A 27,425-nucleotide genomic window follows, 5' to 3' on the forward strand; every position below is an offset into this window, starting at 1 on the left:
AGAGCCAGAACTCAAACCCTGGCAGCCTGGTCCCAGAGCCTCCATTTTCGACTGCTAACTATGGCTTGAGTAACTTCCAGCATTATCATTTCATAAAAAGGATATTTTAACTCAAAAACCAGGTGCCGTATCTCAAAATAAGAGTCATCTCTTCAAATTTAATTTACTTAGCAGCGCTAAAAATGCAGTATTTTCCCCCTTTGAGCTTAGATTTTTGTAAATGTCATCACAGACCTCCACTAGTCTGCAGAACAGGACTTGACAAGCACGAGAAGGGAATATCTGGACACAGATAAAATAAAAGTGAAAGTCAAAGACTTTCAGGGTAAAAACATACGATGGACCATCTCATTAGAAAGAGAACAATGCAAGAATCACAGAATCTTCATGTTGAAGAGATCTGCAGGGTCCACCGGTTCAATCCTTTTCTGAATACAGAAATCACCTTCTACAATGTCAGGTTCTGCTTGAAGGGATCAGCCGTTGCAAACTCACCATTCATGATTCAGTTCTTGTCAAATTTGCACAGGCCCTCTGTTCTTCTCCACCACCTTTCTAAATTCTTTCCATCATTCCTCATTGGTAGAGCAAGGTTCCAGAAACTTTCCTAACCTGGGTGCTTTCCCTGGAGTACAGTCCATTTCGTGCTCTCTTGCTTAAAACTCAGGGATCAGAAATAAGTGTGATAATTACAGTGAGGCAACCTAGCACCGGTACATTAAGATTATCACCTCCTTCAACATGAGTGTTTGGCTTTCTTAATGCAACCTAAAATTATAGTAGGTTTTGTTTTGTTTTTGGTGGGGGATAGGGCTGAGGAAATAGCATTATAGAGTGGTATGGGTCATATTATGGATTCCCACACATTTAAGCCAAATCCTCAATCTCTTTTTTGTATATTCTGCTGCTAAATTTTATTACTCTAATTCTACAGTAGTACTGTTGGGATTTAAACCATACAGGATGAAACGTGCAACTATTCCTACCACACATCACCCTATCAGATTCATTCGGTGTTCATGTTCAAGCCCGGCCACGGACATTTTCCATCTACTTGGCGGCACGCTTAAAGCCTCCCCACCCCACCCCCGCTTATAAGCTCCATGACTCATTCCTTGTGAGCCCCAAACACCCACAAACCATCCGAGTGACAGTCTGGGACCGTACCACACTTTTCAGTCTATAGTCTGCAGCACCTGTATCCTGCCTTGTAACTCAGTCCTGCCTTCCACGACGTCCCACTGCTTATCAGCCACGGCCACCAGCCTTTTCTTCCCATTTTCTCAAAAGCCTCAGGTCAAGAAAGGGTGAACCTGTATTTCTTCATACAGTAAAGAGAAATTGGACTTCACTTTCCTCGCCCACCTATCATGCCTCCCCCTCTCATTTCTAGCTTTGACTCTCTGACCTAACATACTTCTATTTCCCAAGACCGACTTGTCCAACTGCAGGTCTTTCAACCATGTTCAACACCAGCACATGACATTGACAGAGTAGTTCAACCTGAGGTTGCAAACAGTAAGATGAAAAAGCATGCTTTATCATCAGGCTTCCTTGCTTAAGTGAGGTTTAAAACCTTTTAAGGCAGAGTGTTGGCGTGCACATATCAATTCAAAATTGGTTTTAATCTCTTCAAAAGGACTGACAAGGTGTTCTAAAAGGCACGCCGTCTCTTTGAGAGTTATACACGTACACATCAGGCAGCAGTAAAAAAAAAAAATACAAGCATTATATTCAGGGGAAATGTACAGAACAATTGTGTCAACAGCTGAAACAGGCAGAAAACCAAGAGAAAAGACAAAATCCGGAAGTAAGAACAGGACTGGAAACATTACGTAGGCGGGGTTGTCAGTGACGAGAATGGAACAGATGGTATCATCTCTCTGGTCTAGACAATGGAATTCTACCCTTTTTTTTGGACAGAGAGGGAGACTATATATTGCCATGCTCAAAATAGGATTCCTTAAAATCACACTGAGGTGAAATCATACTAAACGTGCTGCGAACGGAGCATGCTTGGAGGGGAGCGGGTCCTTGTGGGCTCCCATTTCCCCACCCGTAAAAGGGAGTGACAGTATCTGCCCTGGAGACTTCACAAGGCAGTTATCAAATCAATAACAGATTTGAGAGCAATGCCTCAACTGCGAAATGATATAGACAGTGTTATACATGGCCACTGGTTGCCCTGCAACAGATGATAAGACAATACAAGAAATTGTTTCACAAAAAAAGAAGGGCAGTTTTATTCAACTAAAAAGAGGAGACGCCATCATTTGGAGAAGTGAGGAAGAGAATGGGTTTTCAAATTCCTTTCTCCTTGGAGTCATCAGCCAGGGCTGTGTGAAGGGCCCGTCCAGAACTGCTGTTTACTCCAGAGACCCTGCATGGCAGGTGGCTTGAGCGCCCGGTGGGGGACACTCAGTTGGCTAGAACAGGCCCATCATGTATCCCCGGGGGGGGGGGGGGGAAGTAGCTGTTCCCTTTTCTAATGAAATTTTAAAAAACCACCACAACAACACAAATACAGAATTCTTCCATAAAGTTTTGAACTTGTGGAAACAGTACCCACTCCACAGTATAAAGAAAAAATACTGAAACATCTACACCTGTTCAGATTTAATCATTTCTCCTACCAGCCAGGGTCAGACTGTGCTCTGAGTACCTTCAAAAGTTAAAAAAAGAAACGAAACATACTGATGTGTCTACTTAAAGAATGTTATCTGAGGACTCAATTAATTCCATAAAAATTTATTGCATTTCCTCACCACAACCCACAGTTCAATATAGGGATTCTTCATCTAAATGAGGAAAGAACACTTGAGTATCCCCATGTATTATTTCTCTCCCCTTCCCTGGCAGAAAGTAGCCACACAGAAAGCACTACACCTTCTCACGGGAGCTTTCTTCGGGTTTTGATTTTTCTAAGACTCTACATCTCTCCCTCCATCAACCCCACTTTAGTTAAGCTGCAGAATGGGCTCGGCACAGTCAATTAGAACTTTATAATCGAAACTTGAAGAGTGCACGCAGCCCACAAATCACCCTTGCTTATTTTACAAATGGGCCCCACATCATTGGCAAGCAGCCCCTCCATTAAATATCCATCAATAAAAACACAGCTTTAAAGCTATCACTAAGATGGAATCTATTATTCCGGTGCCCCTCCAGGCTAAACGCGCATTAACTGTAAACATAAAACAAGGGGACCAGGGTGAGAGGATGTGACCTATGAGCAGACATCATCAAAGCAGACAGTTTACGTCAACCTTAGGGAGAATGCCTGTACAAACTAGATGATACTCACAGGAAGGTGTAAGTAAAAAAAAAAAATAGGGAAAAGGAAAGAAAGGAGGTGAAGGCTGCCTGGAAATACCAAGCCTTGAGGTCCCAAAGTCCTGTTGGGTTACTGTTCCCGGGCGAAGGGAATTATTTGTTCCTGCGGAGGATGCTGACAGAGCTGGGGAGCAGGTTAACACCTGATCAACACCGTGCTGTAGGTCAACGCCAGAAAGGCAGTAACAAGGAGTCCCAGGTCTCCCTTACTCACCGGCACACTTTGTTCTTGTCCGGAGAGCTGGCCCAGGAGACCCAGTGCCGCCCTCCCCGGGTCTGGTGAGCAGCACGCTGATCTCATACTCGGTATCCGGGTCCAGGTGCCCGATTTTGTAACTCGTGGAATCCACTGGCTGCCGGTCGTTCCAGCTCCCACTTGCCGTGCAGTATTCCACCTCTCGGGCAACAATGGGCCCGTCCCCATTGATGGAGTTGGCATTGAGTTGGATCCACAGGTAGGTTGCCCCCACGGAGGCGAGCTGGGGAGGAGCGATGGGAACAGGTGGTTCTGAAAGGCAAACCACAGAGCTATCTTTCAGACACTTGGCTCTTCAGTTTTAAAAGAGCTAAATGTGTGCGGCGCCTGGCCGGCTCAGTCGCTTGAGCCCGTGACTCTTGGTTTCAGCTCAGATCATGACCTCACCCTTTGTAAGATGCAGCCCCCTGTCGAGCTCTGCGCTGACAGCGTGGAACCTGCTTGGGATTCTCTCTCTCCTTGTCCTCTGTCCCTCCCCCACTTGCTTTCTCTCTCACTCAAAATAAATAAGCTTAAAAAAACTTTAAATAGCTAAACGTGCATCAAGTATTAACATACAGAAGCCATGAATACTTCGGGAGTGAACTGATGAGAATAGTTTGGTTTAGGTTATTTTTAAGAAGTGTACTGGTGCAGCTTTTCATAATGTTCAAATTTGTGAAGTAAACCATCTTTAAAACCTAAGACTGCTCAAGGAGGTATACCCCCAGGTTGTTTTAGGACACAACTCATTTTTCTCATACACCTACAAAGGTGCCAAAGGATTTTTTTCCCCACTAAAAGTAACTTGCTAAAAAGCTCTCTCAGTGGTAGTACTTAAGCTCCATGAGGCACTCTACTGCCAACTTCCTTACTGAGAATGTCTTTGAAATCATCAAAGGTACCAGTTATCCAGAATATTAAATTCAGTTTCCCTATATTTATATCCCAAAGATATCATCAGTTTGAAAACACGGCCGAAATTATAGTTTATCTCGGCATAAATGCATTTCCAGGGTGACCTGTTTCCCAAAAATCCACCACAATGGACTCATTCAGCCACAGGAGGAGTAAGAAGTCTGGGCAATAAAGCCTGCCTGCCACTGCTGCTGTTCAAGGAACCTTCAGGAATGAGTCTGATTCAAGCAGAGAGTAGAAAGAAAAGCTCTAAGGCAAAGTGCAAGCTGTGCTCAATTTGGTAAAATTCTAGGCAATCCATAGTTAATACTCTTTAAAGCCAAAAAAAATCTCGTTCATTCTTTAAAATCAGAAATGGACTCTTTCTAGATCATTGTCTGAAAAGGGAGAAGTAGGTATTTTTTTTTTTAATAGCATTCCGAGTTTATTCGTGAGGTGCTGGTTGAGTGGCTTGCCAGGCACCAAATGAAGGCATCCTGTGTGCCCAATGTCACTAGAAGTGGTGCCACACATGATACTGAGAAAGGAGGTAAGGTACAAAATAATGTATTTCTATCTTAGTGAATCTCTATCCAAGAAGAAATGTAAGATCTAATTTTGTTTTCAAGAATGTTTCCACAGGTGGTTTGTGCGTGTGTGTGTGTGTGTGTGTGTGTGTGTGTGAGTGTGTGTATTTCAACTCCTCATTTAGCTCATGAGTGCACAAAAAATAAAGTCTGCTATATTCCACTACTGGCTTATGCTAGCTTGCATGATGCAAATTCTGTCATCTCCAACAGCAGACACAGCCAATTGACCATGATCGTATTTCCTGCTGAAAGGGATCTCAGGGCAGCCAGGACCACCTGACCTTGGCCCTTGAGATGATACCTGGTAGATGCCTAAACTAATCTAATATAAACAGCAATATCAGTTCCCTTTGGTGGATGGAGTGTGATGAGTCATATCGGCTTTCTAAAATAGCTGGGAAATCTCATTACACCAAGTCAAAATAGACACTAAAGGATGAATCGTATTTGGAGGACTATAAAATTCATGTAAACTTACTAAACTATGTTCCTATTGTTCATAAACTACAACTTTGTGCTAGCTCTTCATTTCTTTAAACAGTTCTTACTCAACTCATCGTGATTTAACATCAATTTATATCATTAGGCGATTCCTTGAACCGAGACATGAAATGGGCCTTTTATAGTATATCCTAAGGCAGTGATGTAGCCAGGCTGAAAGAGCAGTTAATTACTTTGAAGTCACAAATGCTAGCAAGGGTTGCTGGGCTGCCATTCAAACTACAACTCAGGGGCAAGGCCACGAAGGTTAGTTGAGCACACCCATTCATTTAGGATATTGTTACTAGTGTCCTAAAATAGACAAAACTTTAGTGCTTGTTTGACCTGAGAATATTTTCTCTATTAATTCCCCATGAAGAAAAGTACCAAATATGTGAAATCAAATGAAAGATTCAACTAGAACCTGCAAACAATTGCAACAGACATCCCAAAATACTTGTGGGTTTGCTGGAAGAATCAGTCCCAGAATAAGTCAATATATAAATTTTGAATACATTTTCCCAAAGGGAAGGAAGGAAGGAAAGGAGAAAGGGAGGGAGGGAGGAAGGAATTCAATCTATACCAAGTGATAAAAAGCAATTTAAAATATGTGACCAATTGACAGTGAAAATTATGATCAAAAGAGTTGAGCCTTGAAGAACACAGTGTGAACTGCATAAGCCCACTTATATGCGGATTTTTTCCAGTCCTGTAAATGTATTTTCTCTTCCTTGTGATTTTCTTAATAACATTTTCTTTTCTCTAGGTTACTTTATTGTAAGAATACAGATATAATACATATACGAAATGTGTGTTAATTGACTGTTTATGTTATGGGTAAGGCTTCCAGTCAACAACAGGCTATTGGTTAAGTTTCTGGGAAGTCAAAAGTTATATGTAGATTTTCAACTATGCAGGGGTCCGTGCCTCTAACTCGTGATTGTTAAAGGGTCAACTGTAATTCCGAACTAAGCCAGCAATGAAAGAATTTATGCACATACAGATACATAAACATACAGCTAATAGATACGCATGTGAATCCCTAATATATCCCTCACATAATTAAATAATATTGATATAGATGCATACACACAAATTATGGAGACTCTATTAAATATTTCTTTTTCATGTTCCAGATTTCAAAAGCAGTGGCAGGCATGAATAAGATAGGAAAGAAGATAAAAAATGACTTGGGTTTCATTTGGGGGGTTGGTGCCAAATCAGCACATGACCTCAAGAAAGTTACAAACTCAAAAAAATTGAGAGAGAAAGAGAGACAGAGAGAGAGAGAAGAAAAGAAAGAAAGAACGAAAGAAAGAAAGAAAGAAAGAAAGAAAGAAAGAAAGAAAGAAAGAAAGAAAGTAACTTACGAACTCTACGGACTTTAGTTTTTCCCATTTTTTGGAAATCACTACTCCAAATATCACATGCATATAAAAAAGTTAAATATATACTGGTGGCCTAAAAATGTCATTACATTATTTCAAAGTAATTATCTCAAGTGAATACTTTATTAAGTGTAACATGCTAGTAAAATTCAGCATGTTATCTCATTAAAGAATAAAATATATGAAAAATATGGCTGTAAAATTATAAATGGAGAGGCAACTAGGTGGCTCAATTGGGTAAGCGTCCAGCTCTTGATTAGTCTTGATTTCAGCTCAGGTCATGATCTCATGGTTCATGGGACTGAGCCCTGTGTTGGGCTCTGTGCTGACAGTGCAGAGGCTGCCTAGGATTCTCTCTCTCCCTCTCTCTCTGCCCCTACCCCACTCATGTGCGCTCTCTCTCTCTCTCTCTCTCTCAAAATAGAAAAATAAACATTTAAAAAAATTACAAATGGAGGAAAAGTAAGTTTCAGATTTGAGCCACAACTGCAAACCAATAATCCCTGGCTCTGACTGTGTGCAGAGATAGAAAGAGGTGCCTGGACATTTTTATCACAATGAGCCAAGCTACCGCTCCTCGTCCTGACAGGAAAATGTGCTGCATCAGTATGAATAAGAACCCATTCATTTTTTGTGTTCATGTTTGCTCTGGAAGACTAGAAATTTATGATTTACTTATGCCACCAAACAAATGAACTTTTCCACAGGGGCAATTTTTAGCGAGGTTACTAGATTTATGTTTTACTGTTGATAAAGCAGATGCCTCAAGAACATGGCTGGTCACAGTGAAACGCTGCAGCAACTGTCAATAAGAAAACGGAACATAGTCACGAAGAGCTAAGCCCAGATGAACATTAAGTAATAATAATGATGATAAAGAGCTCAGCCATGGGACACTGAGGCTGCTGCTTTACTGGATTTGTTGGTAAATGGTGTCCATTTCTACATTGTGACTCCTCGCTTCTCAAAGAGCCTTCTACAAAGTAGGGTGTGCATTACTCTGAAGAATTTGTTTTCTTACAGCTATTAAGCCTAAACTCAGGGTCGCCTGGGTGATTCGGTTGGTTAAATGTCTGACTTTGGCTCAGGTCACGATCTCATGGTTTGTGATTTCAAGCCCCGCATCAGGCTCTCTGTTGTCAGAGCAGAGCCTGGAGACTGCTTTGGGTCCGGTCTTCCTCTCTCTCTGCCCTTCCCCCACTCGTGCTCTCTCTCTCTCTCTCTCTCTCTCTCTCTCTCTCTCTCTCTTTCTCTCCCCAAAATAAATAGACATTCAAATAAATAAATAAACATACAAACAAATAAATAAATAAAATAAACTTAAACTCAAATACTAGCCAGATCAGCCAAAGTTTTACCATAAACCAAAATTCGTAAGAATCTGACATGGCAAAATATATTAGTGGAGTAGATATTTCGATGTGCAGAACATTAGTCGTTGCTGCAGATTAATACTGCCTGGGGGGAGCCTCACCAATAAACATTTCTCTCATAAGCCAGGAGTGACTAATATTGGCAGCAGTGATTTCACAATGGAAGCATATGCCAAAATCACGTACAGATTTTATAACAGAGGCTATGTCCCCAGAGATTTTCATTCAATATGGGTGTGGTGGGGCGGGGGGAGAATAGCTGAGCAGACATTTATATGTTTTAAAATTCAGAAAGGTGGTAATGACAAGCATCTCTAAACATGCATCACTGACATACAGGAGCAGAGGGTAAGAATCACCTTACCCTCCTCCTCCTCCCCGTCAAGGCCCTAACAAGTGCTGGCTTCTCACTATGTACCTGTTCTAAGTGCCATTCATATGCTTTTTGCACTTGACCTTCCTAATCGCCATATGATGCAGGTGACATTATTGATGTCTATTTTATACATGAGGCAACAGAAACACAGAGAGGGTAAGCCACTGGCCCATGCCCGCATAGCTAGTTCTGGGGTTTGAACCCTATAGTCTTTAAAACCGCTTGCACGGAGAAATTTGCTGATAAAAAGTACTAACCCATCCAAAAGAGATCAGTTTTATGTTTCATATTTAACAAATGCAGGGGAAAAAATGTCAAAAGCGGGCATCATTCTGTTCTCCTAGGACAAAACAGCAATGGCCAGCCAGAAATTATCTAAAAATGCCTTGTAGTACTTCTAGAACTCCAAATTATTCTGTCTGAGACCAAGAACAGCCCCAGAAACTTTAATATCATAAACCCCCCAGCCCACGAAAAAAGCATTAGACCAGCAGAAGAAACGTATTTCCCCTCTTTTCCCCCCCTCAGACTGCCCTTTCCTGAATATAATGACTCAATTTTTCAGTCACGCAAAATATAGTAATGGAACATAACTGCAACATTATGAATGTTAACTCAGTATTATCAATATGGCTTGTGTGATATGACTGAGCATTTTTATACTGGCATTGCTTCATTTTATTAACCACCCTGCTATCATAAACACGCTGGCTGGTGAATATTTGCATTTTAAGTGATTTTCTATTAGTAAAAAAAATTTCATTCCTTAAAAAAAAATTTATAGGTTGTAATCTCTGTATACGGAGTCGGCAGAAGAACTTGCCAAGAGCACAGTTGCTGCTTTGTATGCAACTAAACCAACATAAATAAAATGCATTTTTCAAAAATATTGTGCACGTGCAAAATTTGTACTTAAAATGCAATCCATCAATGTAACCTGTCACCAAGCTACTGTTTGGAAACAGACAAGGAGAAGTTTGAGCTTTAAACAAATAATGAACTCACAACCATCTGACATGTCTATTTTAATAGACTATTCAGGGATATAAAAAGACGTTAAATACCTTTAACTACCAATTCTGCGTAGTTTGATATTCCAACACCTCCTTCGGTGCGAATCATGCAGCGATACTTTCCAGCGTCCCGTTTTGTTGTATTCACGACATTAAATGAAGCTATGAATCGCCGGGAACTAGTCACCTTTATTTCCTTGAGAGGAGCATCTCGTACATCGATGCCCTGTATAATTGGGGGAGGGGGGACAAAAAGAAGCAATATCAGCTGTCATATGGAAACACGAAGACACCTGATAGCATATTATCCATGTTATTTCCATGTGGATCTTGGTTTAGTTGTTTATTACCCATGGGCCCTAGTTCCAGGAAAACAGCTGGCCAGGAAACTGAAATTCTGCCGTGGTCAACACTTTTGAGATTGAGGGATGCAAAATGAAGTGTGCAGAGATGTCTTACATTTGCCCCTTCAAGATATTAATTATGTTGAATGAAGTCACCAGGAGGAGAAAAAAAATGCATATGGAAAAATTCTTTGTTTCACTCCCAAACGATCACCACTTGGACTTTGCATAACACTTTATCCTGTTTTTATGCTTGGCTAGAAAATGAAATTAATTCACACACCACCCTATTGCTGACCTCATTTTATACACGAACAAATAAACAATTTATTAAGAAGGACATTAAAAACGTAAGTAGGTATTAGCATATTGCTTACCGAACAGGTCTGATGGACTATTCTAAGCTTTATTATGTTCTTCAAGGACATACAAAAACCAAATACATGCTTAATATTACCTGAGTGCTACAAGACAAGCTTCTCCCTTTATCCCATAGTCTCAAAACCACATAAAGCATGTTCCCTTAGTGCACCAGCCTTGTCTTACACCATCCCAGCACATTAAGCACGTCTTTAGTTATGCACCTTTGGAAATCCATTCTATGCTTCCTACAGTTTAAAGCTTCAAAAGAAGGCTACAGTATTTCAGTTCTTTTTTTTTAATGTTTTTATTTATTTTTGAAAGAGACTGAGAGCACGAGCTAGGGAGGTGCAGAGAAAGAGACAGAAGATCCGAAGCAGGTTCTAACAGCTGATAGCCCAACGTGGGGCCTGAACTCATGAACCATGAGATCATGAACTGAGCTGAAGTCGGATGTGTAACTGACTGAGCCACCCAGGCACCCCAAGCATTTCAGTTCTATAACAGTGAGTTACAATTATCAGGAAAGAGGCTATCTCGAATATGTTATTTGCAAAGATTGAGTAAAAAACAGTGGGCACAGACGTCACAGCTAAAGCATGATGCCAAGCACTCTGTCCATCTGTTTATCCAGAACTCATTTTGGGTGCCAACCAGGTGCTATCAACCGTGTGAAGACACTAGGCTCACAGTGGTGAGTGACAGAAGAGTGGTTGGTGATGACCACAGCAGTTTAGTTACAGGGAAGTAGAAGAGACTGGAAATGAATACAGAATCACGAATGATGGCCAGTGGTGGGTAAGGGACAGATCAGATGACTGGCAGAAATCACCATCTTTAGATATGGAAGTTGTGGGAGGCCAGTCTGAAGAAGTGAGCTGAGATGTGAAGGGAAAGGAGGAGCTAACAGGCAAAGGGGGATGGTGGGAGAGAGAAAGCATTCTAGTCAGAGGAAACTATGCAGGAAGCCCGAGATGGTTAGAAAGAAATGAAAGCTTTGGATGAGGTTAAGGCAGCCAGTGGAACAGGGGAGGGAAGGAAACCCCCGTGCATTCAGGGACTTTCAGGCTATATTAAAGTGTTTTTATGTAGGAGTATGAAAATGCTAGGCTACACATAATAAAACTCATCTACATTACTCTGTGATTTATATTATGCAAAGTCTTTTAAAGGCTTTTAGCTATGATTTTTTTCTTTGGCAGTATGCCCTAATGGATATGAATTTGGAAGTTAGACTGACCAGGGTGCCCTGGCTACCTTTAAAGTGATTTACCTTCTCAGAGCTTCCCTTCCCTCATCTGCAACAAGATGATACAACTCACTTGCAGGGCAGTTGTGAGAATCCAAAGATATATACAAGGACACTGGCTTCATGACTGGCATCACACATCCCCACCCGAATTCTGGACTAATTGAGTGATGAGTTCAAGGAGGAAGGTGGACAGGCTGTCAAAATACCACTTTTATTACTAATGAACCTGGTATTGCAGAATATGGCTGATGTGCAGTTAGCAATGGGCTTGCTAATAGTGAAGCACAGAATTAAACAGACTCACTCACCCAGCCACAGGCCACCTTAGAAAACCACAAGGCCTCCCGTATGTTGGGTGCTGCTGTAAAACTCACAGGATGGAAGAACAGGGCTCCTACAGGGGGTTAGCTCCCAAAGAAGGGGCTGGGCTCTGCATGCTCACAGCTTCCTTCCCAGGCAGCTCTTGCTTGGGCAGGGAAAAGGCATCAGAGTGCTGCACTGGTACAGTTCCTGCCATTGGGAAGGAAACATCAGGAGTGGGGAAGAAGAGTTCCACCAACCTCACCTTTCATATTACCTGTCAAAAGAGCTTTGTTAATAGCTTAAAAAGTTATAATTCAGAATATGAAGTTCCATATATATGTTACATTTCTTATGCATGTCCTGGTTTTTACTAATCCCCTGAATTTGGTCTGATGGAGGGCACCAAGAAGTTAGGAAAACAAAACACAATAAAATCGATCTAGCATTATTAATTAATACAATGGGGGAAGGCATTCCTCTCTGTATTCTATACAGCCTCCCATCCTTCCTCGCAAAGAAATAATCACATTCTACCACTAGGATTACCCTTAGATCTACTAACTCTATAAAATTCAGTTTGTCTTTTTCCAAACCAAAACCCAAACCAAACAAAATCTAATCTCCAGTTTTGAAAAAAAAAAATTAAGCCCTACAGAAAGGCAGAGTTCCTATCTGTGTTTATTAATAACAGCAACAAAAAGGGCTATCTACTTATTTATTTCCTCGCTTGTGGCATGAATCTTGTCAGAATATACTTCGACGGTAATCCTGGAGTACTTTTCCTACTAGAATAAGCCTCTTTCAAAAGAAGGTTCATTCAAAAGAATTTTAAAGTATATACTTATTGATCACTCACAGCTATTCAAGGCTATACTGAGAGCGCTCAAGTTTAGGAAAACCTCCTTTTTGGATTTATACATATGTCGAGAAGAGTTTTACTTCCTAGTTGTCTTCATGCCACAGATTTATTCTTTAATATAAACAGCTTCAAACGAACAACCTTACAACTCTAATACATGAATTCTCAGAATGGGGGCTTTCTTTTTGAATCCCACATCCTGAAATCATACAGAAACAGATTTAGTTTCTTCAAGAGAAATAGTACATAGCAAGGAGAAACCAAGTGCTAACTAGTAATCATTTTAGCTTAGGATCCATATCAAATCATCTCTCTTGCTCAAATCTGCAGGTCATCTTGTATTAAATACTTCAAATGTATATGGATCCAAGCACCCATTCAACCAACACTTAGTAAAACTCTTTTATGAGGCAGGCACTGTATCATATAGGGGGAGCATGGAGTTAAAAGAAGAGTCCTTTACCTAACTGAATTTACAGTCTGGCTAGAAAAACAGACAAGCAAGGCAATGATTCTAGTAAAGAGCAATGAACAGCAAAACACAGCAAACTCAGAAAAAGGGAACCACACTGGTGAAGGCTGTGAAGGTTGGGTCAGCATTCTAGAAAGCACTACCAGAGGCCAGGCTAGAGTATGCACAGGAGTTTCTCAGGAAGGAAAGGAGGAGAAATGGAGCCCAGTGAGTGAGAAGAGCTTTGCAAAAGTCAACAGCCAAGAGAGCAGGGCACAACAGAGGAAGTACAACTGATCCCATTCAGTTAGAAAAAAGGCAGCTGGAATGACAGGTGATGAAGCCAGAAAGATGAGCACAACACAGGCCATACCAAAGAATTGAGGATTATAGTTCATCCTGATGCCAGAAACGAAAAGATTTTAGGTAAAGGGGTGACATGAACACATCTATGGGTACAGTAACAGACTGAAGGAAAGAATGTGGGACCCCAACTGACGTCAAGGGAAATTGGTTAATTTTGTTTAGAAATCACAGTAACAAATGACAAAAAGAGGGATGAGAGAGAGGAAGGAAGGATTCTAAAGACATTTAGGAAATCAAATCGACAAACAGTGTGTTATTATACTTTAGTAACATCTTCCTCTTCTAGCAGAATATAATGTCCTCAAGGTCAAGAAACAGATCTCATTCATTTGGTGTACATGAGCGCACGAGAAATACAACTCAATAAATATTTGCTGACTCTAAAAATCATAACCCCAGTGGAAAAAAAATGTTCCATAGGCAGAACAGAAATATGAGGTTGCTAAACTAACAGATTTATATCCCAGATCGTAAAACTGGACAACCAGTCTTTATTTACAAGGGAGACCAATACGGAAAATAAAGATATTTTAGAGATTCTGTGTGTCCCTCAGTGAGCAACACTGACCATTCATCATGACTGTGGTAGAGTAATTGTCCCCAAAGAGGTCTACTGCCTAGTTCTCAGAATGTGTGAATATGCTCTCTACACATCACAAAAGGAAGTTTGCAGATGTAATTAAAATAAGAATCTGGAGATGGGACTATTATACTAAATTATCCAGATGGACCCAATGGAATTACAAGGTAGGAGGCAGGTAGGGCCGAATGCAGAAGAAGGAAATGTGACCACAGAAACAAAGGCTGGAGATGGAGGCTTTGAAGATGGAGGAAGGGATCATGAGCCAAAACCTGCAGCTACACAAGAAAGGGAACAGATTCTCCACCCTCCAGGAGAAACCAGTCTTGCTGTCACTTTATATTAGGACTTCTGACCTCCAGAACCGTAAGATAAATACAGCCATTACATCTGTGGTAATTTGTTAGAGAAGCAATAGGGCATGAATACAGTGACCATCAGGATAATGAAAAAAAAAAACAAACCTGTGGCTTTTCGAAGATGTACAATAGTCATGCATCCTGATTTGTCAGAGCTATAAGCAAATCCTTCAGATAGGTTTAGGTCTTAGGGGCTAGCAAAAGCTCCATTCACAAGTCATTACCGTAGACAAAACAAAGTAAATTAAAAGACTCACACTTCTCAACTTCAAAACTTAGGACAAAGCTACAATAGTCAAAAGCATAGTGTGGCGCTGGCATAAGGACAGACACAGACCAATGAAATAGAGAGCCCAGAAACAAACCCATACACATACAGTCAGTGGATTTTCAACAAGGGTGCCAAGACCACTCAAAGGGGAAACAATAGTTTTCTTAATAATTGGTGTTAGGAAAACTGGGTATGCACAAGACAAAAGACTAAGGCTGGACTGCTATCTTTCCCTGCATAAAAAAATTAAATAGATCAAACACTTAAAATTAAGATCTAAAACTGTAAGTATCTTATTAGAAAACATGAGGGGGGGGGAGCTTCATGATGTTAGATTCAGAACAGATTTCTTAAATATAATACCGAAATCACAGGCAACAAAAGGAAAAATGAACTAGACTGTATCAAAATTAAAAACAAAAAACTTTTGTACGTCAAAGGACACTATTAAGAGATTAAAACAATATGGAATGGGAGAAAATATTTACAAATCATACATAAGATAGGGATTAAGATCTTGAATATGTAAAGAAGTGTTTTAACTCAACAGCAACAACAAGAAACAAACAATCGGATTTAAAAAAGGGCAAGGCATTTGCAATAGCATGGACAGACCTAGAGGGTATTATGCTAAATGAAGTAAGTCAGATAGAGAAAGACAAATATCATATGATTTCACTCATGTGTGGGATCTAAAAATTATATTCTTAAAGATGATAAAAAAAGAAATGGATTTTTAAAATCTAATATTTGTAACTATTTTGGGGGGAGAAGGGATAATGGGTGATGGGCACTGAGGAGGGCACTTGTTGGGATAAGCACTGGGTGTGGTATGTAAGCCAATTTGACAAGAAATGTTAAAAAAAAAAATTAAAGATAGCTTTAAAAAAATAAAAATAAAACCTAATGCTTACTACAGAAACTTTTTTAAATACGAAAAATAAAAAATACAGACATTTAAAAACTATAGATAATCTCATCACTTAAAGATAAATATTGTACATATTTCAGGGTATTTTAGTTTACTTTTTCTGACACATTATTTTAATTTAAATAAAATACGAAATGGTGGTCCTATGTGTGTGGTTTATCTCTGTGATATCTACAGAATTTTTTACGCCCTTAGACGGCTTCAAAAACATGCCTTTTAATGTTTCCCACTTTATGGGTATAGCTATTATTTATTTATATATTTCTTTATCACTATACTTTTAAATTATTCACATATTTCACTATTATAAATGATGTTTAGACAATCTCTATTCCCAAAATTGTAGGTTTAAAGAGAATGAAAAATTTAAAGTTTTTTTTTTTATAAATAACACGAAAGGCTTTACAGAGAGTTAATATCTATTTACAAGAATTGTTTTTTAAGGAGAGTGAGTTCAAATGGCTCCTAAAATCAAGTTATTTTCTATCTCCTTTCAGATATTACAAACAGATCAAACAGGACAGAAAACTGGCCTGAATCCCTGATCTTACAATATTTCCAAAACAGTATAAAGTAGGGGGGGAAAAAAACCTCTCCGCTTATCTTGGGTAAAAGATCAAATATTCAGAAAAAAATCATATTTATTTTTGTGGTACTGCAGGCCTTCCACAGTACAAATTCAGTTACTCTCTTCTTAGATAGCATTGTAAAATTAAAATGAATCCCATTTTTAATATTTTCAAGAATGATAAATTCTCTGTAATATTCTGAGGTGCAGTGTATACTGACCTCTTTCCACAAGACAACGATATTCCTTGAAATTCACATCTTCAATATCCACAAGTGGATATTTCTAAAAATGGAACAAATAAACCAGACTAAATAAGATTAAGTGTGCTTAAGATAATTTAACTGAAGAGCATGGAGAACTACTAAAATGTATACTTAGAATTAGGGATGCATGGCAATATTTAAATATCTTTAAGATTAATCACTCAGATTGATGCATCTCATTTAAATTTGTGGCATCATCAGTAATTTCACACAAGCAGAAAATTCCACTGCGAAAATGTCTGGAACAGCTGCCTGAAGTCTGGCAAATATTCAGGCATCACGTAACGTGAACCAAATGAGCAGAAAACAGACCACAAAAGCCTAAATGAGGCAGGGGAGCAATAGGAGAACAAAGGTGTGAAGATGGAAACAATACGAGTAAAAAAGAAGGAAAAGTGAGATGTGCAAGGGAGGGGGGGGGCATTCAGTCATCCCCCCTCATCTCCAGGGGGTGTGTTCCAAGAACCCAGCACAGGCCGGAAACCCGGGTAGGTGCTGAACCCTGTAAACACTACCTTTCCCCTACACATACATACACACCCATAATAAAGCCTGGCTTATAAATTAGGCACAGTACGAGATTAACAACAATGACTAATAACAGAACAATTATAGCAATATACTGGAGTAAAAACATGAATACGGTCTAATGTTGTGCCGTACTCACCCTTCTTGTGAGGCTGTGAGGTGACAAAATGTCCACGTGATGGGATGAGGGGAGGGGAATGACAGGGGCATGTGACACAGCATTAGGCTGCTACTGACCTCAGTGTATGTCAGGAGGAGGAGCATCTGTTTCTGGACCACAGTTGACTACAGGTAACTGAAACTGTGAATAAGGGGGGTGGGGGGTGCTGTAGTGTAAACACAGACAGTCAAAAAGAGTAGAGAGGGGTGCCTGGGTAGCTCAGACGGTTAAGTGTCCAACTCTGGATTTCGGCTCAGGTCATGAGATCTGGGTCACAGCTCATGAGATCGGGCCCCACGGCAGGCTCTACATTGACGGCCCAGAGCCCACTTGAGATTCTCTCTCTCCCTGTCTCTCTGCCCCTCCTCCCCTGCTCCCTGTCTCTTTCTCTCTCTCTCAAAATAAATATTTAAAAATAAAGGAGTGTTGGGGCACCTGGGTGGCTCAGTCGGTTAACTGTCCAGCTTCAGCTCAGGTCATGATCTCACAGTCCGTGAGTTCGAGCCCCGCGTTGGGCTCTGTGCTGACAACTCAGAGCCTGGAGCCTGCTTCGGATTCTATGTCTCCCTCTCTCTCTGCCCCTCCCCTGCTCATGCTCTGTCTGTGTCTCAAAAATAAATAGAAACATTTAAAAAAATTAAAAATAAATAAAAATAAAAATAAAGGAGTGGAGAGAAGCTGGGTGAGGTGACAGAAGAAAGAGGGCACATAGCAGAAGAAAGGATCAAAGATGGCAGGGACAGAGGCAGCAGAGGCACAGAAATGAGAGCAGACCAAATGCCCACACTGGAGAAAGAGTTGTAACTCACACAGGAAGGAAAGACCCACTTCCTGGATGATATTTATTTGTCTCCTTTGAAATTCTGACACTTACATTTTAATAACAGTCTCCTTGTTTCCTGAAGCTGAAAAAACTCTGTCAGGTCCCACCGTAACTTTAGGTTCTATATTAACTCAATGATTGATAACATGCATGAAGAAGCAATTCACAGCTGGGTTGATGGAGGAGACATGAGAGAATGTCCTGAGATATCGGGTTGGGGGGAGGAGGAGACAGTGCTCACCCTTCACTTTGTTAGTGTCAAATCCTATTTCTTGGGTTGTTAGAAAGGAGGAAGACAGAGTGTTTACAGCTGTTGGCAAGGCACCAGGCGGCATCGCCTGTGACATCTCTGTAGACAAGAGGAGAGCGATGTGGGACAGATGCCAAGAAGGCTGGATGGACTAGAAGCCTGTGAATGGCCGGAGTCTTTGGCTGCTTGTCAGCATGGGTGCTGAAGCGTGTTTCTGGAGCCTTGGCACAGGTTACATCCTTGACTCCTCCTCCAACACGTCTATTAATGTCGTTGACAGAGTCACAGGTATCTTTGTCACATGCACAGGTGACAACTAACCAGCGTGTGAATGAATAAAATGGGATAAAGGAAAAAGATATCTACAAAGCCTAGCAATGAATTTAAATTAACAAGATAAATATCAATCAAAATAAATGTAAGCCACTCTTGTACATCCTTGACTTTACAAGTGGGTAATTAGAGACGTGATTTTGGACCACCTTCATCACTGTACGATGTATATGAAGACTGTGAAGTAGATTTTTGTCAAACTTAATTCCGCTCTCAGTCGTATTAATAGAAATAAAGCGTCTGGAGAGGCGGTGCCAGGAGACACCCCCAGGAGACAGCATTCTGGGCACCCCGTTTTCTGGAGCATATGAGAAGGAGGCTTACGCAGAGGAAGGTACAGCACTTATCTCCACAGGTAAGGAGCTGGTGAGCACCTGGAAACCGAGGACCCAAGAGGAAGAGGACAGCCGCCTTCCAAAATTGAAAGCTCAGACGTGCAACGCAGGCACTGCCTTGGAATGTCATGGCCATGGGGCTCTATGACCTATCTGAAACTCTTTGGGTAAAATGTGGTCCAGAATTCAGATTTTTCATTTGTTTCATTTTTTAATGTTTATTTCTTTTTGAGAGAGACAGAGGGCGAGTGGGGGAGGGGCAGAGAGAGGAGGAGACACAGAATCCAAAGCAGACTCCAGGCTCTGAGCTGTCAGCACAGAGCCCAATGCGGATCTCGAACCCACAAACTGTGAGATCATGACCTGAGCTGAAGTCTGGAGCTTAACTGACTGTGCCAGCCAGGCACCCCATATTTATTTTTAATTTTAAAAAGGTTTCCAGGGGCGCCTGGGTGGCGCAGTCGGTTAAGCGTCCGACTTCAGCCAGGTCACGATCTCGCGGTCCGTGAGTTCGAGCCCCGCGTCGGGCTCTGGGCTGATGGCTCAGAGCCTGGAGCCTGCTTCCGATTCTGTGTCTCCCTCTCTCTCTGCCCCTCCCCCATTCATGCTCTGTCTCTCTCTGTCTCAAAAAATAAATAAACGTCAAAAAAAAATTTAAAAAAAAAAAAAAAAAAAAAAAAAAAAAAAGGTTTCCATACTGTATATTATGGGATGCCCAGAAGAGTCGTATGTGATGCTGCAGGGATATTGATATTTCTTCATCAAAACATGTGACTATAAGGACCAAAAACAAACCATTAAAAAGTTTCAGGTCAGGGGCGCCTGGGTGGCTCAGTCGGTTAAGCGTCTGACTTCGGCTCAGGTCATGATCTCGCAGTCCGTGAGTTCGAGCCCCGCGTTAGGCTCTGTGCTGACCGCTCAGAGCCTGGAGCCTGTTTCGGATTCTGTGTCTCCCTCTCTCTCTGACTCTCCCCCATTCATGCTCTGTCTCTCTCTGTCTCAAAAATAAATAAACGTTAAAAACAATTTTTAAAAAGTTTCAGGTCAGGTTTTATCAGCAAGCAAATTACAAAACTGGGCAAGTTTTGCTACTAAATTAGATATGGAGAACTTTCCATTTTAGATTTTGGAATAACAGTGACCTCCAAGAATGTACACAACCAGTCCTACCCACCCCCCCACACACACACACTCTGATACCACTCTGCCGTGACTCCCCACAAGTCTGCGGGATACCTGGGCTTCAGCCACACCGGGCTCCGTGCTCTTTCCCACCCAGGCGCGCTCCTCCCCTGAGGTCTCTCTGCCTTGGTCCTCCTGAAGGCTCTCCCCAACTTATCCCCATAGCCCCCACCTTCATCTCCTTCTAGTCCTGCTCAAGTACATTTCCAAGGAGGCCTACCTGGGCCCCAGATTTAAAACTGAAACCTCTCCTGCATGGCACGGCTGATGCCCCGTGTCCTGCCTAGCTGCTTCTATTAATGCTACTGAGCACTTTCTTACATACTACATAGCTTACTTATCATGGTCATTGTCTATCTCTCCCTACTAGAATACAAGTCCCATGGTGGCAGGGATCATTGTCTCCCCCTACCCCCACCAGAATACAAGTCTTACAGAGGTAGAGATCACTATCTTCATCCCCTAATAGAATACAAGTCCCACAGAGGCAGAGATCATTGTTTTCACCCCCTACTACAATACAAGCCCCACAGAGGCAGAGATCTTAATTCTATAATATCTCTAGCACAAAAACCATGCCTGGTGCATCCAAGGGAAGGTTGATGGCTATATCAAAGGGACTTAGGCATTGAATGGGTGACTGAAAAAGTTGATTTTTAAGATGCTTTTTGATCCACAGATACGCTTCCTCAGGTCAGAAATAAACAGGGAAGAATGGGGAATAACGGCCCTCTTTTCTCTGATATAGAGTGACAGAAAAAGGCATGGGATTCCTTTTCCCATGTGTCTTTCTCCGTGACAGGAATGGCCAGATAGGACAATGTGTTCACAACCTCCGGTAATCCCAAGCATCTCAGAGCCTATGGGAAACTTTCTGCTATTCTGGCAGACTGAAATGATGAAAATGTACACTAGGTAGAGACAGAAAAGTTGCCAGAAGTTTTCTCTGAATTCTCCCCGAGTTAGGAAGAGGCTGCCCTACCAAGGACTGGCCCTCCATGTTCTCAAAAGCATTACAGCAGGACAATGTGGCATCACCAAGATGGGAATCCAGATTGCTCTGTAGAATATTAGAGCTTGTAGCGAAAGAGAACCTTGGACACGATTGTCAGGAACAAAGGCCCATACTTAATGCACAGCCTGGCACCTACACGTCCAGGGTTATTAAGGAAATTGCCGACCCATCTTTTGTTACCTTAATGAAACAACCATAATGGCCATGTCTGAGAGGAAATGATCTTAGGGGGTTAAATCCAGCTTTGTATAAAAGCAAGAGTATCTTTAAACTTGCGTGTATTTCAATTTGAGCATGCTACAGAAAAAAAAGTACTGACAGTCCTTTAAATTAGGCTTACAACCTTCTTTATGCAAGGGACTCACTGTAGGACTTCTAAATGAGCAGTAATTTACCATCAAAAAGATACATATTAAGTCTCTTGGAAATAGTTTTGCCATAATCAGAGCAATGATTGAAAGAAATTGAGGTCTGGGACGTTAGCAGCATTTGGATCAGATTATTCAATCCCAGGCATTCTGAAGGCGTTCTGAGCGCACAAGCCTGGAGGAGATACTGGCCAGTCACCCTTCCTTAGCCATACATGTGGGGATGAAATGCACCTTCATTTATCCAACAGGGAAAATTATATTATCCCACTTGCAAATGTGCTCATTTGTATGATACTGACTGAAATTCTTACCACTGGGTTCATAATACTATCAGCAGGGCCCGGGATAATTGTGTTGAAACATTTTATGTAATCTAAATCCAATAATAATTGAGTAACTCAAAAATTCTACCTTCTGGAGCCCATTTTTTTTAATTTTAATAACTAAGATACTGTTGACCTTTGATTTGTAGTCCATAACCAAGCTAACCCAAATATTTACCAATTTGGAATAGGAGAACCATAAATTCTTACTTTTATTACCATATACTATGAATATACATCAACAAGTATACTTAAATTGGCTAAAAAATATACGGATAGCCAAAGTAACATGGAGATATCCAAAGCTGCATATTCTTTGAACATGTGATAGTCTTATAGTCATTTTCAAGTAAAAATTTGATTATGGAAATTTATAATCTCATTCTGATAGGTGTAGTCCATTTCATTATATATTTGTAATATTTCAATAATGTTACTTAAATTTTATAGAGAAGTTCATCCAAATAATATAGGATATATACAGTAACTGCAGTAGTTAGAAACCAATGAAATTACAAGTCTTAAAGTCAAATATCCAGCTGTTGCCTGGATTAACCCAGCCATGGGAAACTAAGAGGCGTGACACTGACTGACATTTCCTGTTAGTTTCAAGGTTTGGGTTTGCAAGGCATGGGATTGACTTTTAATTCTAAAGCTGTAATAATGGCTCTATAATATGAGGAAGATGGCAGGGCCTGCATCATCATTCACGATCTAAAAGACGGGGCTAGTCCTCAATATGGATGGCTAAGAACATTACTTTCCCCAATCAATATGCCGTACAGTACACAACTCTTTCCGAAAACATAGCTGAAAGAAGCTAAAGATGCAAGATAAAGGAGGCTAAAAGCCTCATGGTTTGGAATTTCAATTGAAATTGTCAATATGATCTCAGGACATGTTCTTAAGTGTATGTATGTGTGCATATGTATATACCCAAGCTGAGCCCAATGCGAAGATCCAGAAACAAAAGAGTGTGATAAGGAGTACCTCTTATGCTCAGATTGTAATTTCTAATGATCAGTTCCCAGTAAACAAGAACCAAGGATCCCTGGAGAAATAGCTAATTCTAGGTCATCGAGGTGGAAAATGTAAAATATAGGCCTGGAATATATTGTCAGAAAGTAAGAAAGCCATCTGACATGGCCCACAACAGGGGTCACCTACCCTGAGTAAGCCCTATTTCTTTGAGCAGCAATAAAGATAATACGTAACAGAGATCAGAACACATCGAATATGTTTAAATCCTAAGTTCAGGACAATGACAGTGACGACAATGGTGGTGATGACAATGCCCATGATGTTGGTGACAGCAACAATATTACTAATAACCCCCTTGGTCACTTTTTGGTGACGCCAGTGAACTGCATCATTATTTTTGAAAGCTTGCTGGAAAAAGACAAAATATCAAGCGTTTATACCATCTTCCCTTTATCATTTACATAGTAGGGTAACCAAATATTTGATATGGGAGAGCTTTTCTTTTTAGAAGTGTTCTAGCTACTGAACCGAGAAGGGAGGATATCATAGAACCAGTCTACAACCCTTGATGAACTAATGAATGTAGAAATGGTCATCATTGGCTGATAACATCACAAAAAGGGACCTAATTTGCAAGAAACACAACTGAAGAACACATTAGCTGTCACTCCCAGAGGGCAGCAAGCAAAACCCAAAATATGGGAAACTGTATAGGACAAACACAGTTTCAGCAACAACCACTACCATCACAAATAGGGAAATGGATGGAGAACCTAAAGATAAAATGGACTTAAGAGACTCATCGTGCCGTTGCAAAGTGTCAACTATACTGCTATCACGATGCAAACAGATTGCTAAAAGAAATAAGGTTATAAGACAGTCAAGGAAATCTGAACACTGGCTGTTTTTCCAGGGCACACTCGGTGTCTATCATTATTATTTTAAGGGCTCTTATCTTTAAGAGCAGGGGTCTGAGGCTAAATCCAGCCTGTTACCTGTTTTGTACAGCTTAAAAGCTAAGAATGGTTTGTACGTTTTTTAATGATTAAAAACACAAAAGCAAGAATAATATTTTCTGACAACGAAAATCACACGAAATGCAAATTCCAATGTCTGTACAGAGAGCTGCACTGAAAACAGCCACCCTCGTTCATGGGCGTGTTGTCTGTGGTTGCCTTCCTGCTACAAGAGCAGAGCTGAGCAGCTGTACCAAAGACTGGCTGGCTGGCTGGCAAAATTTGCTATCTGGCCCTTTACAGAAAATGTTTGCCAGCCCCTGTTTTAGAGAAACATTTACAAGTTAAATGATACAATGACTGGGATTGCTTCAAAACAATCAGAAGGGGAGCAGGTGGAAACAGAAAGTCAGCAATTGGCCACCTATTGTTAGGTGGTGAATCTGGACGCTGAGTGTATTAAGTTTGCTACATTATCTCTCTACCTCTATACCTATTCACAATATCTACAATAAAAGTAAAAATAAACTTTTCTTCAACGAAGCAATTAGAAAATAATCTCTCATTTCTGTATTTCTGAACGACTATTTTAACCATGATTATTTCCCCAGGAAAACAGATGATTTTGCTGCCGGCTTATAAATATTCTGGTGCTGTAGAACTATTTTGTCTAGATGCCATCCACCTCCTGCAAATGCATCAAGCCATTTATATGATCAAGGTACCACCAACAGTAGAAGAGAAAATGCACTTTGACAAAGGGGAGCCATAACCCAGGTCAGGCTGGCCTATTTGCATAACTAATGAGCATATGCCCAGCACATGGAAAGTGTGTAATATACATTTCTTGAGGGAAAGTAATCATGGGTTTCCAAATCTTAAGAATAAACAGAAACCCCATTAATTAGTCACTTGTCCTTTGTGTTTAGTGGACACCACTTCTTATAACAGAGACAAACAATTTTATTACGCTTGGACAACAGCCAATCTCTTTTCTTTTGAATGAAGGGAAGGAAGGATGGCAGTGTAATAAGTAGGAGAGAGACAGAAGAGAGTAACAATCTGCGCTACGATTTCAAAGTTCACCCTCTGTAGGAACTGCCTGGCTGCCACTGTGCCGGTCAGAGATGTCGTGGTCTTGTCTCACACTGACTCACAACTAGACTAAATGCAGCATGCTCTGTTCTGTTTCCCTTCTACAGTCCGAAAGAAGTTTTTAAAATCAAAGCCCACCCAAAGTTGCCAAATTTTCTTTCCATCTCAAGGAAGGAGTTAAGGAAACTTCTCTCTTTCTTGCCTCTGTACATGATTCCAGATTACAAGACTGGAATCTTCTAGGACTTTCCAGAAGGCCACCTAAGGCAGATGTATAAACCTCCTACGTAAAACATTTCCATGTTTCCCACTCCTTCCAAAAGAGACAGAATAGGAAAAAACTAGAGATCCTAATGGTGTCCAAACTCTCCAGGACCCTCAGTCCAAGGCCTGGATCAGTAAAAACGAGATAGAAAGGCAGGACATTAGTATTCTCAGCCCTCAATCACAGAAATTCCGGAGCACAGCCATTCCTGTCTTCTCTTCTCATGACAGAGCTGTGGATTCTTAGAAGCAAGAGAAACAAATGACCCGTTTGATGAATATGAGAAAAGCAACAGAAAATTGCTTTCATGGGATTTATGGCTCTTGAGTCCAAAGTAAGCAATCCTTAAGGGGACCAGCTGATGCCTTTCTCTTCTGCCCTCCAAACTGAACCATCCTGACCTGCAGTTTTCAAAGCACAACTTCCCATCCTGGCCCGGAGACCTTTGGATTGCAGTGGAAGACAAAGCTCTCCAACTGCTACTCCAGCTTTTTCTGGGGCATCCTTCTCGAGGCAACAGCAGTTTACATCTCTTTTCATTGAGTTGGGTAATATCACAAAATAAAATTTATTAATTAATGCCTCCTGGAATCGCTCTAGGTAAGTCATACTGTTTTAATGTAAAATAAGCCTTTACCTTTAAATTCAGCTAATCCCAAATCACACTAAATTAAAACATAGGGCATATGCTTTGAAGGTTTTTGGTGGTCTCAGGCTGAATGTTCCGTATTGTACTCTCTCTCTATATATATATGTATATATGGATATTCAACTGACTAAAACAATAATGGATATAATTTCAACCACTCAAAGTTTTAAGGAGCAAATGGTTCCTATAGCAACTGAAGATAGTCATCTTTGTGCATTCCTGTTATTTTCTATGATGGTAAGTGATGTGAAATTTATGCTTTAATATATATGGTATAAAATAGCCAAGTTAAGCTTGCCAAGGGAACCATAATTTTACTTCTTTTCAAATCATTTTATGGCTTTTATATATAACAGCAAAATTGGTCTGATACACAGTTCTGATTTTTTCCCTCACAATTTATAAAGGAAACTAAAAGCCACCAAGAAAGGTTGACCAAACATACACATTCCCTAACACAAAAGCGAAGGTAACATCCACACACATGAATACAATTTTAATTGTAAATTCTGATAAAAGCCATTTGTAAATTCTGATAAAAGCCACTTGAATTACCACATGATGTTTATGAATCCACAAGGAAATGTTTGGGTCTTTGTACTATGCAAGAGACATTATAGTTAAAGACGTACATTCTGGAATTAGATGGTCTGTTTCAAATCCTAGCTCTTGTTACTACCAATGTGCTACTGGAAAAATTACTAAAACTTCCCAAGCCTGTTTCTTCTTCTATGAGCATATAAGACAGCGCTCCCAGGGAACAGTTCAGAGAAAAAAAGTACATGTACATAGCCTAGCAGAGTACTTGCACACAGCAATGTTCACTCAGTAAATGGAGTTGTAATTCCTTTATTTCAAACACATCTATTGAGGGGTTCTGGGTGGCTCATGCAGTTAAGTGTCTGACTTTGGCTCAGGTCATGATCTTGCAGTCTGTGAGTTCAATCCCTGCGTCAGGCTCTGTGCTGACAGCTCAGAGCCTGTAGTCTGCTTTGGATTCTGTGTCTCCCTCTCTCTCTGCCCCTTCCCTGCTTGCAGTCTCTCTCTCTTTCTCTCTCAAAAATAAATAAACATTAAAAAAAAAATCAAACACATCTGTTGAAGTCAGTAATATAAATGCTAGTAATATAGTTTATAATTTATTCATTATCAAATCAAATTCTGTAGTAGGTCAGAGGATGTATCCTCTTGAAAACCATTTTAAATTACAAAAATCTAGATTTTCTCTTTTCTCTCAAAACAAAATAACAAAAACAAACAAACAAAACCCAAAGGTCTAACAATCTAGCTGAGCAAAATGTGACAAATTTATTAAGCTGGTGAAAAATACTATTTTCACAATTGGGTAACTCATACCCAGTTAAGTGGAATTATGTATCAAACTCTCAAAAGAAAAAAAAAAATCTCTAGGCCAACAACTAAAAAAGTTTTAATCCTAAGTGAACATTATTTTTAGAAATTCAGTCTTCCCAAATTTAGAACTCACACTGAATTATATTCCACACCAAAAAAAGAAAAAAGAAGGAAACAAAGAAAGAAAAGAGGGCGGTGGGTTCATCCATCA

The 27,425-nt window shown here is 40.4% G+C and overlaps 1 protein-coding gene across 11 annotated transcripts in view; it reads right to left on the reverse strand.

The window, feature by feature from the left end:
* Nucleotides 1-27,425, reverse strand: part of PTPRM (protein tyrosine phosphatase receptor type M) — a 796,726-nt gene that overhangs the window by 411,372 nt on the left and 357,929 nt on the right. For 10 of the 11 annotated variants that reach the window (XM_045459381.1, XM_045459379.1, XM_045459380.1 and 7 more), the window contains exons 6-7: nucleotides 9,737-9,911; nucleotides 3,548-3,841 (exon numbers count right to left, since the gene is read on the reverse strand). In XM_045459381.1, coding sequence (XP_045315337.1) covers nucleotides 3,548-3,841; nucleotides 9,737-9,911 — 469 coding nt within the window. Of the gene's footprint in view, nucleotides 1-3,547; nucleotides 3,842-9,736; nucleotides 9,912-11,949; nucleotides 12,096-27,425 lie in introns of those variants that run through there. The other variant, XM_045459384.1, reaches the window with a different exon arrangement.

The sequence above is a fragment of the Leopardus geoffroyi genome, chromosome D3, assembly GCF_018350155.1.
Source record: "Leopardus geoffroyi isolate Oge1 chromosome D3, O.geoffroyi_Oge1_pat1.0, whole genome shotgun sequence".
NCBI classification, from domain to species: Eukaryota; Metazoa; Chordata; class Mammalia; order Carnivora; family Felidae; genus Leopardus; species Leopardus geoffroyi.